At 40.7% G+C, this 14,528-nt stretch overlaps 1 protein-coding gene across 1 annotated transcript in view; it reads right to left on the reverse strand.

Annotated features, from left to right (window-relative positions):
* Positions 1-3,186: 3,186 nt before the first annotated feature.
* LOC307045797 (protein Daple-like) overlaps positions 3,187-14,528 on the reverse strand; it is a 70,331-nt gene continuing 58,989 nt past the window's right edge. The window contains exons 26-30 of the mRNA XM_079691758.1: positions 11,474-11,563; positions 9,265-9,366; positions 9,045-9,182; positions 8,147-8,385; positions 3,187-7,398 (exon numbers count right to left, since the gene is read on the reverse strand). Of these exons, the coding sequence (XP_079547884.1) occupies positions 6,643-7,398; positions 8,147-8,385; positions 9,045-9,182; positions 9,265-9,366; positions 11,474-11,563 (1,325 nt within the window). The 3' untranslated portion in view covers positions 3,187-6,642. The remainder of the gene's footprint in view (positions 7,399-8,146; positions 8,386-9,044; positions 9,183-9,264; positions 9,367-11,473; positions 11,564-14,528) is intronic.

The following is a 14,528-nucleotide window of genomic DNA, read 5'->3' on the forward strand; positions in this document are numbered from 1 at the left end:
GCACTCACTCAGGGCTGAAATGCTTTCACGCATTCACACAGGACACTTAGGGATGGAAAAGCGCAAACAACGTGCAAGAGATGTTCTGTTCTGGCCAAGGATGGGTCAGCAGATAGAGACACTAGTAGGGACCTGCAGCACCTGCCTTGAGCGACGCAGCTCACTCCCAAAAGAGCCTATGATGTCACACCCAATCCCAGAACAACCTTGGCAGGTAATAGCCACTGATCTGTTCACATGGAACAGTACTGACTATGTAGTTGTAGTTGACTATTATAGTAGGTACTTTGAGGTAGAAAAAATCACCAGCCTCAGCTCCTCAGTAGTCATCCAAAAGCTGAAGGCCATGTTCGCTCGATTTGGAATACCACAGACACTAGTCAGCGATAATGGACCTTGCTACAGTTCACAAGAGTTTAAAGCTTTTGCTCATGCATGGGACTTCAAGCATGTCACAAGCAGTCCTCTGTATCCACAGAGCAACGGGCTAGCAGAAAAAACAGTCCAGACTGCCAAAGCTCTCATGGACAAAGCACACGCTCAAAGAACTGACCTGTACCTCAGCTTGTTGGAGTATAGAAACACACCAGTGGATGGTTTGAAATCGCCAGCGCAGCTACTCATGAGCAAGCGTCTGCGCTCCATCCTTCCCACCACTGAAAAGCATCTACAACCAGAGCTTGCCTGTCGCAGCACCGTTCACAGCAGGAGAGAACAGTGCCAAACACGACAAAAACAATATTATGACAGGAATGCCAAATCACTGCCTGCACTACCAGTGGGAGCCACGATCCGCTTCCATCTTCCAACAGGGACATGGAAACCTGCAACAGTAGTCGAGCCAGCAGGTACCCAGAGATCCTACAACATCTGCACGGACGGAGGTCACATGTTTCGGCGCAACAGGCGTCACCTTCTACAAACGTGTGAGAGTGACACAGATCAGGAGAATCCATCAGACGAGCAGTTGGAGCCTGAGGACACTGAGACTTTGCAGCAGGACACTGAGAAACAAACAGGCCCCAGAGAGCAATCACACATTGTTTACAATAAGATCACAAGATCAGGCCGCATAGTGAAGCCAAGAGATGTGTTAAACCTGTGAAAAAAAGAAAAGAGAAATGTAATACTGACAGTGCACTTTGATTGAATCTGTGTATTATGCAACACTGACAATGCACTGTGATTTCTGTTTGTTTAGAAATTGAATTCAACAGTTTTGTTTCAGAAGCAGTACTACATGCTCTATTATAATTATTTCTGGGTAACTGTTCAACAAGATAAGTTAAACTGCAGAAGTACTAAATGTTAATGTACCAGCCTTATAATATTCCCTCAGTGATAGAGTAATCACAATTATAGTGCCTCAAGACGTACATTTATTTTAAATACAGATGGTTATAATTTGTTATGGCAGCTATACTGTTCTTTTCTAAAGAAGGGGGATGTAACATCTTGGTGAATACAAGATCTTTGATTACAGAGATCACGTGGATGACGTGATGTATGTGTGCATGTTACGCGCCAGTGGAAATAAAGATGGACACTCGGAATGATAGAAGTAGTCCGCTTCATCTGTTTATGTAGACACTTACATGTCCATAGAACAGAATATTACAACAGGCAGGTAGGCCATCCAATGCCTGTTGTAATATTCGTGCTTTTTACAGTAGGCTACTACGGCTTCCACAAATGATTTTTTTTAAATGTATTTATTGTCAAAGCATTTAATATATTAATTGCTATCGGGATGTTAAGGGTGGGGTATGTAATTTATTTCAGAAACACTTTTTGTTATATTCCATGGAATGCTCTTAACATCCCGATAGCAATTAATATATTAAATGCTTTGACAAAAAATACATTAAAACATTTCATCTGTGGAAGCCGTGGCGCTGTAAAAAGCACGACCAATCATCTGAGCTGGCCCGGCTACAATAACTGGATGGCCGTCTGAAGGAAGGGGCAGATTTCTATCGGCTGCGTACTTTCAAATTCTAGCGCCCTCGAGCTGGTTTCTCCATTCTTACCTACCCTACCTTTAAGTAAAAAACGTCCTATAGTACTTGATAATGAGGTAATCCAAAAGTAATCAGGTTACATTACATTTGTATAGTGATTAGATTGTATTCACATACAGTTATTGTAACGGAATACATTCTTAAAGTTCAAACCCTGCACATGAATAGTTTCACTACTAGTACTTGATATTGAGGTAATCCAAAAGTAATCAGGTTACATTACATTTGTATAGTGATTAGATTGTATTCACATATAGTTATTGTAACGGAATACATTCTTAAAGTTCAAACCCTGCACATGAATAGTTTCACTGCTGTATATGAATGTGTAATGTGCAATTCCATTTTTATAGATTTTTTTTTCAAGAAAGTCTAAGTCCCCCCCAAAGTAAATACTTTTCTTTGATAGAACCAAAACATTTGTTCATGTTATTATTTGTTTATATATACTGTAATTGAGTTGTTGAATGGTCATTTACTTATATTGTAGTATCTTTGACTTACCTTCCTCCTTTCGTCCAGCTCAATGGTTAGCGAGGCCACAACTAAGGCCAATAATGCTGATAATGTGTTAACATCATTCACTGATACGATACGACATTACTTTGTTAGTTAGACCAAGTCTGAAATTTGACCTGCATCACAGCAGCTCCATGTCCAACAACAAATACATGAAACACAAATAAAACATTTAACATAACAGAACAATCAGTGAGAGAAAAGCTGCTCAAAGAGCCTTCAGCTCTTGCATAGGTGTTGCGTTTATCTAAATATTTAGTGATGATATGAACCAGATTGGCCACAGCATCTTCCGTACCGCACCCTTGTTTATAGGCAAATTGGTATGGATCCAGTTTGTCTTGTGTTGTACTGATAAGAAGTCGGAGCAGAATTCTTTCTCGATATCTCATAATCACTGAGGTGAGGGCTATTGGTCTGTAGTCCTTATGTTCGTCCGTTATGAGCTACTTTAGAAACATGGCGGTGCAAAGATAACTAAAAGGAAGAGGATCATGTAGACAGTAATTGCTCCCTCGTAGCTATTGAGAACACAATTCTTAGTTTCAGGTGATTATTGATTTTGCTTTCAGTTTCCGCTAACAGAGTTTTGTTCATAAAGTTGCCACCTGTGAATTTCAAATGCACTCAGGTATAGGAGCCTCAGTTCATTTTCATACATCTTTATTACCAAAAAGCTTTTGGGTGTAATTACAGCAGTCTCTACCAAATGACAATAGTAGCTTTCAACAGTAGTCCCATCATCACAGCAGAGCATTCATAAACTGAAGTAGAGGTTATTCCAGTGACAGCAGGAAATGTCCTTGACGTCAGCGCTGCTTTCCCTTCTGCTTTACTGCTCTCTAACGTCTCCATGACAACTTGGTTCTCAGTATTCATCTGCGGTGACTGTGAGACTACACCACGTCTGAAGTCACAGTCAGTGAGCAGGAAGCAGCCGGTGATGCTGCTACCCTCAAAGTGTATCAATAAGAACCACAGAATGAGAAGGGAATCATGGGACAGTAACTAAAGTGGACACACAGGTAGTAAACAAAGCAGGCACACAGACAAACAGTCAGGACACACACATCTCAGTTCCAGAAAACTGAGAGACACATGTGTGTGTGTGATGGCGTAGTTTCAATTAAAAAACAATTGTTCTTGGAATTTTCTATTTCTAATAACGAAATGTCAATGTTATGTTTTCTTTTGACACACACACACACACAAAATAATGAAATGAGTGCTGACACACACAAACACACGAAGCAGGTACATAGACAGCATCAACCTACAGTGCATCATATAATTTCACCTCATCTGCTAAAATGATCTAAAGAATACAATAACAACAAAAAACACTTCACTTTACAAGTATTGATCTGGATTTTTGGTATCAACAAACATTTTTTTATTTAAGGCAAAGTTTTAGTCCAGAAGTCTTCTAAACCTTTCCCCTGTTTATAAAATCTAACGTCATGTACAAATGTTACAGGTTTAATAATTTACTTTGTTGCATATTGACATGTGCTTTATGCTGGGAAGGTGAGAGGTTAGCAATTCCAGTCAAATCTTCATTCTCCAGTGTTGCATCTTCCTCATCATCTTCATCATCATCATCGTTTTAGTGCTTTTTAGGAATGTCTTTGCCTCCGTCATGAACAATGCAGGAGGGATGGGTTAGTGATTACAGACAGCAGTACAGTCAAGGGTCAAATCAGTAGAATTAGCATAACAATAACTCATTTAACACCGACTGTCTCCTTAATGTCTTCCGCCTCCTCATCTTTTCTTTTTTTAATGGGCTCAAAAAATGCCGCAAGTATTTATAAATCCTCCCAAGGGTGGTGATGAAAACACTAAAAGCTAAATGTGTCTCCATTTGAATCGGACTCATTGTGCATCATTGTGTGTGATTGAAACATAGTTCAGTTAAATGTGTGTGAAAGATGAACATCTTGTAATAATCTTGCTGCTTTTAATAAAGGGACAAGAGGTGTTTCATATATCTCTTTGTTGATGTGATTACATTCAAATCAGTGATTACAAAGTGAGTATGTCAGACGGTGTTGTGAATAGAGTCAAGAAGCTTCAGAGGACATAATAGAGCAGTGCAGGAATCACAAATCCTCAAACTTAGAAATGAGCCTTTCTTGAATGTGTTTTTGGTTAGATGCCTGAAATGAATGTCAGTAAATACCCCACCGTTGAATGTCTGAAGCGTTAGCATGTCATAAGAAACGATAGTAGCTACATGAGACTACTAAATGGCATCAGGCCGAACATTAGCCGCCTTTAGTTTAGCGGTTACCATGTGCAGCCATGCCATGTTGTAGTTGAAGTTGGTGAAGTTGTTTCTTTATTTGCACGTGCTTTGGCACATTTGTGTTTTTAAATTTGCATCCTTTGTTAGAAATGCCAGCGCATTTCTCCTAATGGACGTTTTTTATGCTAATGCACATTTGCTCTTGTCGGCCTCCGTAAGGATCCCTTGCGATGACAATTTCTGGCCTTTAAAAAATGTTTATCCTTGCGCCACTCAATAGAACATGTGCTCGTATGAATTGATATATGTATGGCGCACCAAAGTTCCAGAGTGACCAGAGACACTTGAGCTGAGGACAAAATCATCTGTTCACTGACTGGAGAATTGAGCAAACACTTGGTTTTTCAGCTATTATACAACCCCCAACTGCTGCCAGAGCTAATTCATTCAATGCAAACTCTCCTCTCCACAGAGGGTCTGCACTCTCTGGGTCTCTCCCTCTCTGTTGTGCCGTACTTACAACTGTCCGGCTCACTTAGCATGCAGGGGTACACTCTCACAAAAACACAGTGGTTCACCCTGTGGTTGGTGTGTGTGTGTGTGTGTGTGTGTGTGGGTGTGTGTGTGTGTGTGTGTGTGTGTGTGTGTGTGTGTGAATTAAGTCCAGCTCAATGGTTAGCGAGGCCATAACCAAGCCCCTCAAGGACAATTCTTCCGTCTGTATAAATCATTATATATATTTATATACACATGTGTGTGTGTGTTGGTGTGCGTGTTTGTGGAACTAGTGTTGGCTCGGGCACAACAACATTTCCAGTAAAGTGTTAGCGTGTTGCATGCTGGGACAGAGTCTAAAGATGGAGGGAGAAAGACTGTAATTTAACTGGGAGCAGCCCTGCCCGTCATTTTTGTCTTTCCTTCCTCAAGTCACTGCTTCCACTTTTATATCTGTCCATCCCAGCATCCATCAGTGTTCTCAATAAAGCTCCACTCAACCCCTTCCTCCATCACTTGCTTCTACTCTCTTTGCTTTAACCCCCCTCTCCCGCTCCTGTATTCCAGTGTTTGTTTTAGATAATTGAGGCGAACAGAAAAAGGAGGAGAAATCCGATACATTCAGTTGCTTCTGTTTGCCTTCACTTCAGTCCAACCACTGTTTTTAAAGATGGTTTGTTCCGGGTTGATTCCAGGTAAACCCCAGCAGGTCAAAGAGTTCCAGCTCATAGACTGAGCCCACACTTGGTATTCTTGTCCTCTGTACCTGCAGTCTTTAAGTGTTATGGATTCTCAGCTCCAATCTCCATTTCTGTATGTGTTCAAGTCTTTAAAAAAATGTGATCATCTGGTCAAAACATTCAATATTAAAAAACAGCCAGTTAATGAAACACCTTTGGAAAACCCATGGTGTGGACTGGAGGCTGCTTGTGATTAAAGTGTACAATGTACTCCAGCATCCTCAGAGACCATCTATAGTGTTGGTGTGTTCATATAAAATCCTTCCATAGTGCATCCACCTCAGACAGCTTCAGCTTTTGATTAAATAAATAAATGGTTTCCTTCAAAATGTGGCTTTGTTTTCCAGGTTTTAAAAGTTGCATCTTCTTATCCGATGGTGTTCAACTTTGTCGAACTTTCAGCAGGTATGTCGCATGATCAAGCAATGCATGTGTGACAGCTCTTGGACTTATTTCCAGTTGAATTGGAGCAAAGAGTAGACTTCGAGGAGTTGAAGCATTTATCTACATTTCAGAGGCTGATAGCTTGTGTCTGAGGGTTTGTAAAGCTCCAATGATCAGCCCCAGCAGTCTGTATCCAGTTCCAGATTTGAGCCACACTGGTTCTTTGGGTTGGCGTTCAGACACAGCCATACTCATACCACACAGTCTGAGGGTCGTTGTTGGGATCGGGGGACGAAGGCGTGCTTTTGGGCCGTTCCACAGATCCACACCCTGCCGGCTCACTCTCCTTCTCTACATGGGAGGAGTCACCTGACATTAGCCCCTCCCCTTTTACTGAGGGTTCTTCAGGCCGCGTGGCCGACACAGCCCTGACAGGGGTGACCATGGCAACCTCAGCCACATTGTGGTAGGTGGAGGACAGGGTGGGGCCGTTCCGAGAGACAGGAGTCCTCCCCCTCTCTCTTTCTGCGTGTCTCTCTGTCTGCAGATTGAGAGAGGTGGAATGGTGAATGGGAAGATTCAGGAAGCTGCTGTCTGCAGGCTGATTGGTTGGGCCAGCCAGCCGAGCAGACAGAGGGCGTTCCCTCCCGTTAGCCCCTGCCCCTGGTCTGCGGACAACCCCATCTGATTGGCCGTCATTTCCATGGAAACTGTCTGGTCCGTTTGAGCGCAACAAATCAGCCGAGGCCAGGCTGTACGCCCTGCTCAGTGATTGGCCGGACCTCTGGATGGCGGTCTGGCCCGAGGCTGGTGATTGGCCCACAGGCTGGCGGGGCAACGGCTTGACGCTCTGTCCCGGCCTCTGGTTGGATGCCTGTACAGTGGGCGTGACATAGCTGGTAGGAGTCTGATCTTTGCCAGGGGGACCCGAGGGGGCGGGACTTCTGTTGAAGTAGTCAGTCATTAAGTCCTCCTTGCTTCCTGTTGACACCTAGACAAAGGAAAAAACAGAGTAATAAAAAATAAAAAGGTAGAATGGTATTTTATCAAAGGGGTTATCTAACAAAAATGTCGAAGTGGTGGCATGCCACTGCTCCATGGAACACATCAATTCCATTCAACTCCAGCATATACTGACTGATAACGCCAACTGACATACGCTATCTGACTGTTGGAATGCCACTGCTGTGTGAATACTACTCATTGTGCTACTCGTGTTCTACTGACATGTGCCTCTGGTAATCAGTATCTAAAACAATGACCATGACTTGAATCAAGTTGTGAGGGGTTCTTGGGTCAACACATGTGCTGTTTGGCTAAAGTTGAACCAGTAACCCGCCTTCTGTCCTTTGTTTAGTATGCGTACCCTGTCACCTCCATGTTCCCAGAGAACATTACTTAGATAACCAGGGAGTACTACCCAGGAAACAAGTAACTGGTGTCATGCATATTAAACACAATGCCATTACAGTTGGCCCTTCTGTAGCCGACCCGGCAGATGGTCACAATCTACCCTACTTGTACTACTTGAAAATGAAATGTCATCGCTTCATAGTTGACCCTATTAGTCATAGACTAAGATACCCTACTGTAGAACAGCTGTGATAGAAGCACAACAGTAGAAGGGAATTAATTCCCATGTCTTTTAACTGCGTCTGCATTATAATCATGCTTTTTTTGCAGGTATCTCACCGTCTTCAGCGATGATTTGTTTTGACCATACTGCAAACATTTCTTACCATAGGAGGTGACTTCAGGTTGCTCTCACATAGAAACTCTTCCAGGGTCAACATGTCCTTAACAGGAGAAGACGTACAAGTCTTACTCCGAACCCCAACCCCACGTTGTGGTTGAGCCCTCTTGGGCACGTGGTCATATGGAAGGGTGGAGCTACGTGACAGAGCCAGTTGTGATTGGCTGAGACCCGTGACATCATCACTGGAGAGGCTGGCTGAGCGAGTCTGGCGATCTGATGGGTCTAATAAGAAAAACATTTATTATTACTGACTGAACCTAAAACTACAATCAGATGAATACAGGATTCACTGTCTGTTAACCGTATGTACATTTCATTATGATCTACTTTAAGTAATGTACATTTATTTTATTATCATTTAAAAATATATATATTTTAAGTAAAGTATAATTATTTTTAACATTTGTATATATATATTTAATAATGATATTTTTTAAATATCTCTTTTCAGTAATGTATATTTATTTTTCAATTTTAATTATATTTCAATATGATCTAATTTCAGTAATGTATATTTGTTTTTAAATGTTTTAAATTATATTTTGATGATATTATATTTTTACAGTAATTTAAATTTAATAATATTAATTGTCCTACAACAAATGTTGAAAGTATTTCTTAAATACTGTTTAAATATACAGTATTTCAACATTTGTATTTAGAATGTAATACTTTTTTCCATTTTCAGTAATGTTTATCTACATTTATAATGCTTTATTAAAATGTAATACAATCATTCATCTTTTAGATATATATAGAGATTTTTTATACATTTTTATTAGAGTTTGATAAAATAATCTATTTTCAGTAATATACATTTATTTGTACACATTGGGCTGAATATGACTTTAGATTTAAGTGTACAAATACACAGTGTGTACCTCTGCAGTTGACGGGTGAGTTGGAGCTTGAGGTGTTGTGGCTGAAGTCTGCCGACCCCGGGCGACCTCCCGTGTTGCCATGCGGACTAAATATGGAGTCAGAAGTGTTGTGGCGAGAGTCTTCATCAAATAACAGACCTGAAAAAATGTACACACTTTAAAAAAATAAACTTTAAAAAATGGCTTCTAAATAAGGTTACTTCTGAACCAGCGGGCTGACCTCTGGGCCGGCGGGCCGGGCCTCCCAGTCGGGGTTTGTTAGGGAGGCCCAGTGAGGGAGACTGATGACTGGGAGTGGAGCTCAGAGCTTTGTGGGCAGGACCTGGGGGGAAACACAAACAAACAGAATGTTAATATGATCATCATTCAATTCAGCATTTGATATAAAGACTTGCTATCAAAATATATTCCTTTACAAAATATGTCAAAAAACTTTGAACAGGAAGCATTGGAGGACAAGGGACATTAGGGAAATTGACAAGGGAAAACTTTGACAAGTACACTTTAAGGTTTGAAATCAAGAAAGATCAAACTAATCACTATAAACAGATATCTATATATAATAATAATAATAATAATAATAATAATAATAATAATAATAATAATAATAAATGTTATTTTTATAGCGCTTTTCCTGGCGCTTATATTATATGAATGCAGAATATGTATATTTAGTATGTGAAGCATTCATGTTTTCGTGACAAGAAAACCCATTTAAGCAGGCTTTAGCATGTAATTGGCCCGTTTAATAAGCAAAACAGCCGTAACACATTGGTCAAAATGCAACCCTGGAACTCATTGGCTATAGCATGACGTTACATTGACTTTTTAATGCAGATATCTGCACATAACAAATTCTGAGGCTAAATGATATGTAATGAGTCTCTCAACACCAACTAAATGCTTGCTTCTCAAATTGCGAATCGGACTGTTACAGTGACCAGCACAGAGAAGAGGAAGGTTGCGTTCGAATAGTCCATTTAGCTTAGGAACCTTCCTAACCGAGTGAAATGACCCGGAAGTCCCTCAGTGGCAGCCATGATAAGTGCCGTTCGAATTCTCTAGAATGATAGGAAAGGAGGTTTCAAACTTCCTTTATAACCTCCTTTAGCTTAGGAACCACTGGACCTCCCTAACCGAAAGGAGAGGGGAAAATGCTGCCCCACAATGCCTTGCAGCCGCAGCATTTGCCGTCACACAACAGTCGGCCGTTCACGGACACAAACGATTATGACGGAGAAATTATATCATGAAAGTTACGGTGCTTATTAAGCATTTTAAAACGTATGTGGTAAGTTGCAAAAGTGCTTTGTTTTGAACGTTCATCAGTATTATAATCAAAAAGAGAAATATGAACGTTAGCTTTTACTGAAATGATCAAATAAAGTCAACATTTCACTGAGCTGTGCGGGGTTTGTTCAACTTTTAAAAGATGTTTGAATGGTGATATACACAGTGATAGGTGTTAAAGACTAACGTTTATAATAAATACATTTGTATTGATTTTAAGATATTTTCATAGTTCATACAATCATACGTATTGGGATCATTTGTATTAATGTGGACCGGAGGGAGAGGGTGACGAGCATAAGTTTCACTTTCATTTTTTATTTCAATTCCAACTTTGGTCATGAAGAATATATTTCTCTGTTGTTCATAAAGCATAAAGCAACAGCATCAGAGCACGGTGCAGAGTCTCTAGATGAGTCCGTCGTTCTTATTAAACATCCATGTTGTAGTCCGTTGTATAGAAAACTGTAGTTTCCATAGTTTCCCCACAGCAGCAGACGCACACAATGATGTCCGCTGGCGCATCATAAACACGTTGGATAGTGAAAGTGCATTCGGATTCTCTAAAGTACCGCAGTTTCTTCTCCTAATTCCTTTTGAATTCTCCTATCCACTATCCCTTAACCCGTGACGTTTCACTCAGAGGTCAAGGAATAGGAGATAGGGTTAGAACTTGAGCTGATTTTTAAACTATCCGAACGCAACCGAAGTCTTTGCCTGGATATTATCGGAGCCCAAGAAAGATTGACCCCCTGCCCCCGGAGGCTGTATTTTCGTCAGAAAGAAATTGCTTAAGAGCAATCAGCCACTGTCAACACTAAATATTGCGAAAGATGTGATTGAGTTACAGGGTGACATGTGTTTGGACTAAATGAAAAGTCATTGCATCCATGTGATTCCAGTTGTTCACATTCTTTCCAAGCAGGTGGTATATAACACTGTACATGCCTAACTTTGGCTCAGTAAGCTTCTTTGGCAACAAGCTAGCATGACATGGTTGTTACTATTGGATCCTTTAGTTAATATACCAGTGTCCTTAGCTACGCTTGAAAACAGGCCTGCTCAAGCCTCTGAAAGCTGGAATTAACTTCCGTCTTAATCAAGTAGCTCACTCTCCTGCTGGATTTACAATTCCTTACCTTGTCCATGTCCGTTCTCTCCGTTGACGCTCTCGCTGCTGCCTCCTGGGGGGCTGCTACGATAACCCCCCCGGCCCCTGTCCGTCAAACCTGCAGACCGATCACAATGTTAGAACCTGCGTGCCATAGTAGGACGGTGGGACATATGTTGTGTGTTACAGCAAGCACCAGGAAAGCCAAGCAACACATTGAAAATGATTTGTTCATTTAAGCTTATAAGTCGCTGTGATATCAGTTGTCATTCAGGGAATGCATCTCATTCTATTTAGACATTATGACTGTGTTTTGGAAGTGAAGGTGTAGACATGAATAGAAATTGTTTTAACATTCAGCCCAACAGACAACATAATGTCCTTGACTATGCTTTATGTAAGCTAACATTAGCTTACATAAGCCACCGTCAGCTGAAGATTGTAAAAAGGTTATAAAAGAGGTGCTAGGTGAAAAGCAGGGTTACTATGGTGACTGCTGACTGAACAGAGAAAGAGAGAAAGCTGCAGCAAAGCATCAGATTTAGAGCAACTCACAAACACTGAGATGTGCTCTTAATATAAAAGCATTCAAAGCATGAAGTGAGGTGATCGCACACAACACTCATATTATTTATATTAGTGCAGTACCAAAAGTCTTTTTTTCCACATTGGAAACTTCTATTGAGGTTTTTGAATTAAGCTTTAAATGTCTGTTGTCATATCTAATGAGGTAAAAAAAAAACTCAAACTAGATCAAATTGAATAAATAGCTTTGCTTTGAAAATACTTTTGTTATCCACTGTGAACAATGATAATTAAATAAAGAGAGGAAAACATGTCCTCAACTATAAAAAAGTTATGAATCTGATGTAAAGAGTTATTGTATTACGTCTTTCTTTTATGAAGTTGATTCAGTTTCAACATCATATAGGTTTCATTTGCAGTGATGTTAGATTGCTTCTAATCACACAATGAACTCAGGTGTGCAGGTATCGGGAGAGCAGCGCTTTCTGACAGCAGTAAGACATGGAAAGCTCCTTGCAGGCATGCTTGGAAACACACACACACACACACACACACACACACACACACACACACACACACACACACACACACACACACACACACACACACACACACACACACACACACACACACACACACACACACACACACACACACACACACACACACACACACACACACACACACACACACACACACACACACACACACACACACACACACACACACACACACACACACACACACACACACACACACACACACACACGTGTGTACTACTTACTAGTAATACTTGGTGGCTCACACCTGCAGCATGAACCTGCTTGTGTATGTTGTGTGTGTTTATCGGATTGTGTGTATGTATGAAATGTGCCTTTGGAGCACTGAGAGTCACAGAGATGGGGGTTGTTGAACAGTCTGATGTGAGGGTGTCAGAGAAGACGATGCTGATGATGATGATGATGTGTATGGTTAAAAGGATGATGAAGAGGATGTTAGAATACTCCGTTGTCTGAGTTTGGCTCGCTAGTGATGGCGTCAGCTGAGGAAGACCAGAACCTAAATCTTCTAGTGAGTAAGAGGGAGGGACGGGAGGAGGAGGAGGAGGGGGGGGAGGGGGAGGAGTTTCTCTTGACTTTTACTGCGGAGGAAACGGAAACGTTTTGAGGTGGGTGTGGCTGAGATGAAGAGAATGGAGAGAGAAATGTAAAGAAAATGATGAAATAATGAGTAAATGAAAGACAGTTGATTACAAGTGATTTAGTATGTGATTGACAGAATAGAAAATAATCAATATCATGCAAGAAGATCTTTTAGATGAAAACATGCATGAGACTCAAGGCTGACCTCAACTCACTTTGATCTAACCAAATGACTAATGATGCGATACAAACAGTATGCATAACCCGAGCCTATGTGGGGGGTCATTTATGCAGACAGACAAGATGTATGTATTTTGCTGTTTAGAAGATGTATTGTTATTTGAACTGAATTATTGTGGAATGAATTCAAAAAGTCATTTGAAATGTGAATTGAGCTCAGCCATGAGTAGAACTTAAGATAAAGCATTGAAAAAGAAAACCTGCATGCATTAGAACACACTCATATGAGGGGTTCCTTGCCTTTAACTGTGTGTGGTAAAGACATGTCTACCTGTGACCCCTTATCAAAAGTAGTATTCAAAAGGTTGAGAAATACCGGTTGTAGAATTGACTGTTTAGAGAGATATGGACAATAAAGGCACCGCCAACCATTTCTTTGACTGCCTTGTCCGTGACTCCCATTGTTTTCATCAGTCCATATAAACCACACCATGCCCTGTTCGGTATGATCCATCTCTTCATGTCGGTGTGACAATGAAGAAGGACCAACACTATACTGTATTCATGGTAAGTGTATTATGCATCTCATACATACATTCCAATAAGGTTGCAATAAATGGCTCCTTTTTAGTGCTTGTTGGGCTTAATCAAATGTAAGGCAGACATTATACACAGTAATGTAACTGTAACCAAATTGACTGATTACATATGACATCAATCACAAAGTGTAATTGTACATTGCACATATTCCAAACATATGACAGTTTGAGAGAATGTGAGCTTATGGCTCAGGGGGAGTTAATGTTCTTTTTCTATGTGTCACTGCAGAGACTGAGGAAACAGATACAGTGCAGGTTAATAGAGTGGCGAAGTCCCTCCCCTTCTGGGGGAGCTCCATGGGACCTTATTTCGGAAAAATCATGTATTGAAGTCAATGGAGAGAGAAAGATTATCTTTCGATCCCGTTTGAATTGTGCCACAAATTACACATATGATGTTTGTCAATTTAAAAGATAATTTTGCAAGTCAAAAAAATAAAAATGTGCCGTAAAACTGTGAAGTAACACATTGTTTTGTGTGAAGCGCTCAATGAACTACATCTCTGGTCTTGCATACGTCACCAACACCAAGATGGCCGTCACGTTGGCACATTTCACCTCTTTCTTTCAGAATGATGCGAAAAGTATTAAAAGAGGTGAAAATCACTACAAGTCTGGCCATGTTGAGAGCTGTACA

This window comes from Notothenia rossii, assembly GCF_949606895.1.
Source record: "Notothenia rossii genome assembly, chromosome: 7".
NCBI classification, from domain to species: domain Eukaryota; kingdom Metazoa; phylum Chordata; class Actinopteri; order Perciformes; family Nototheniidae; genus Notothenia; species Notothenia rossii.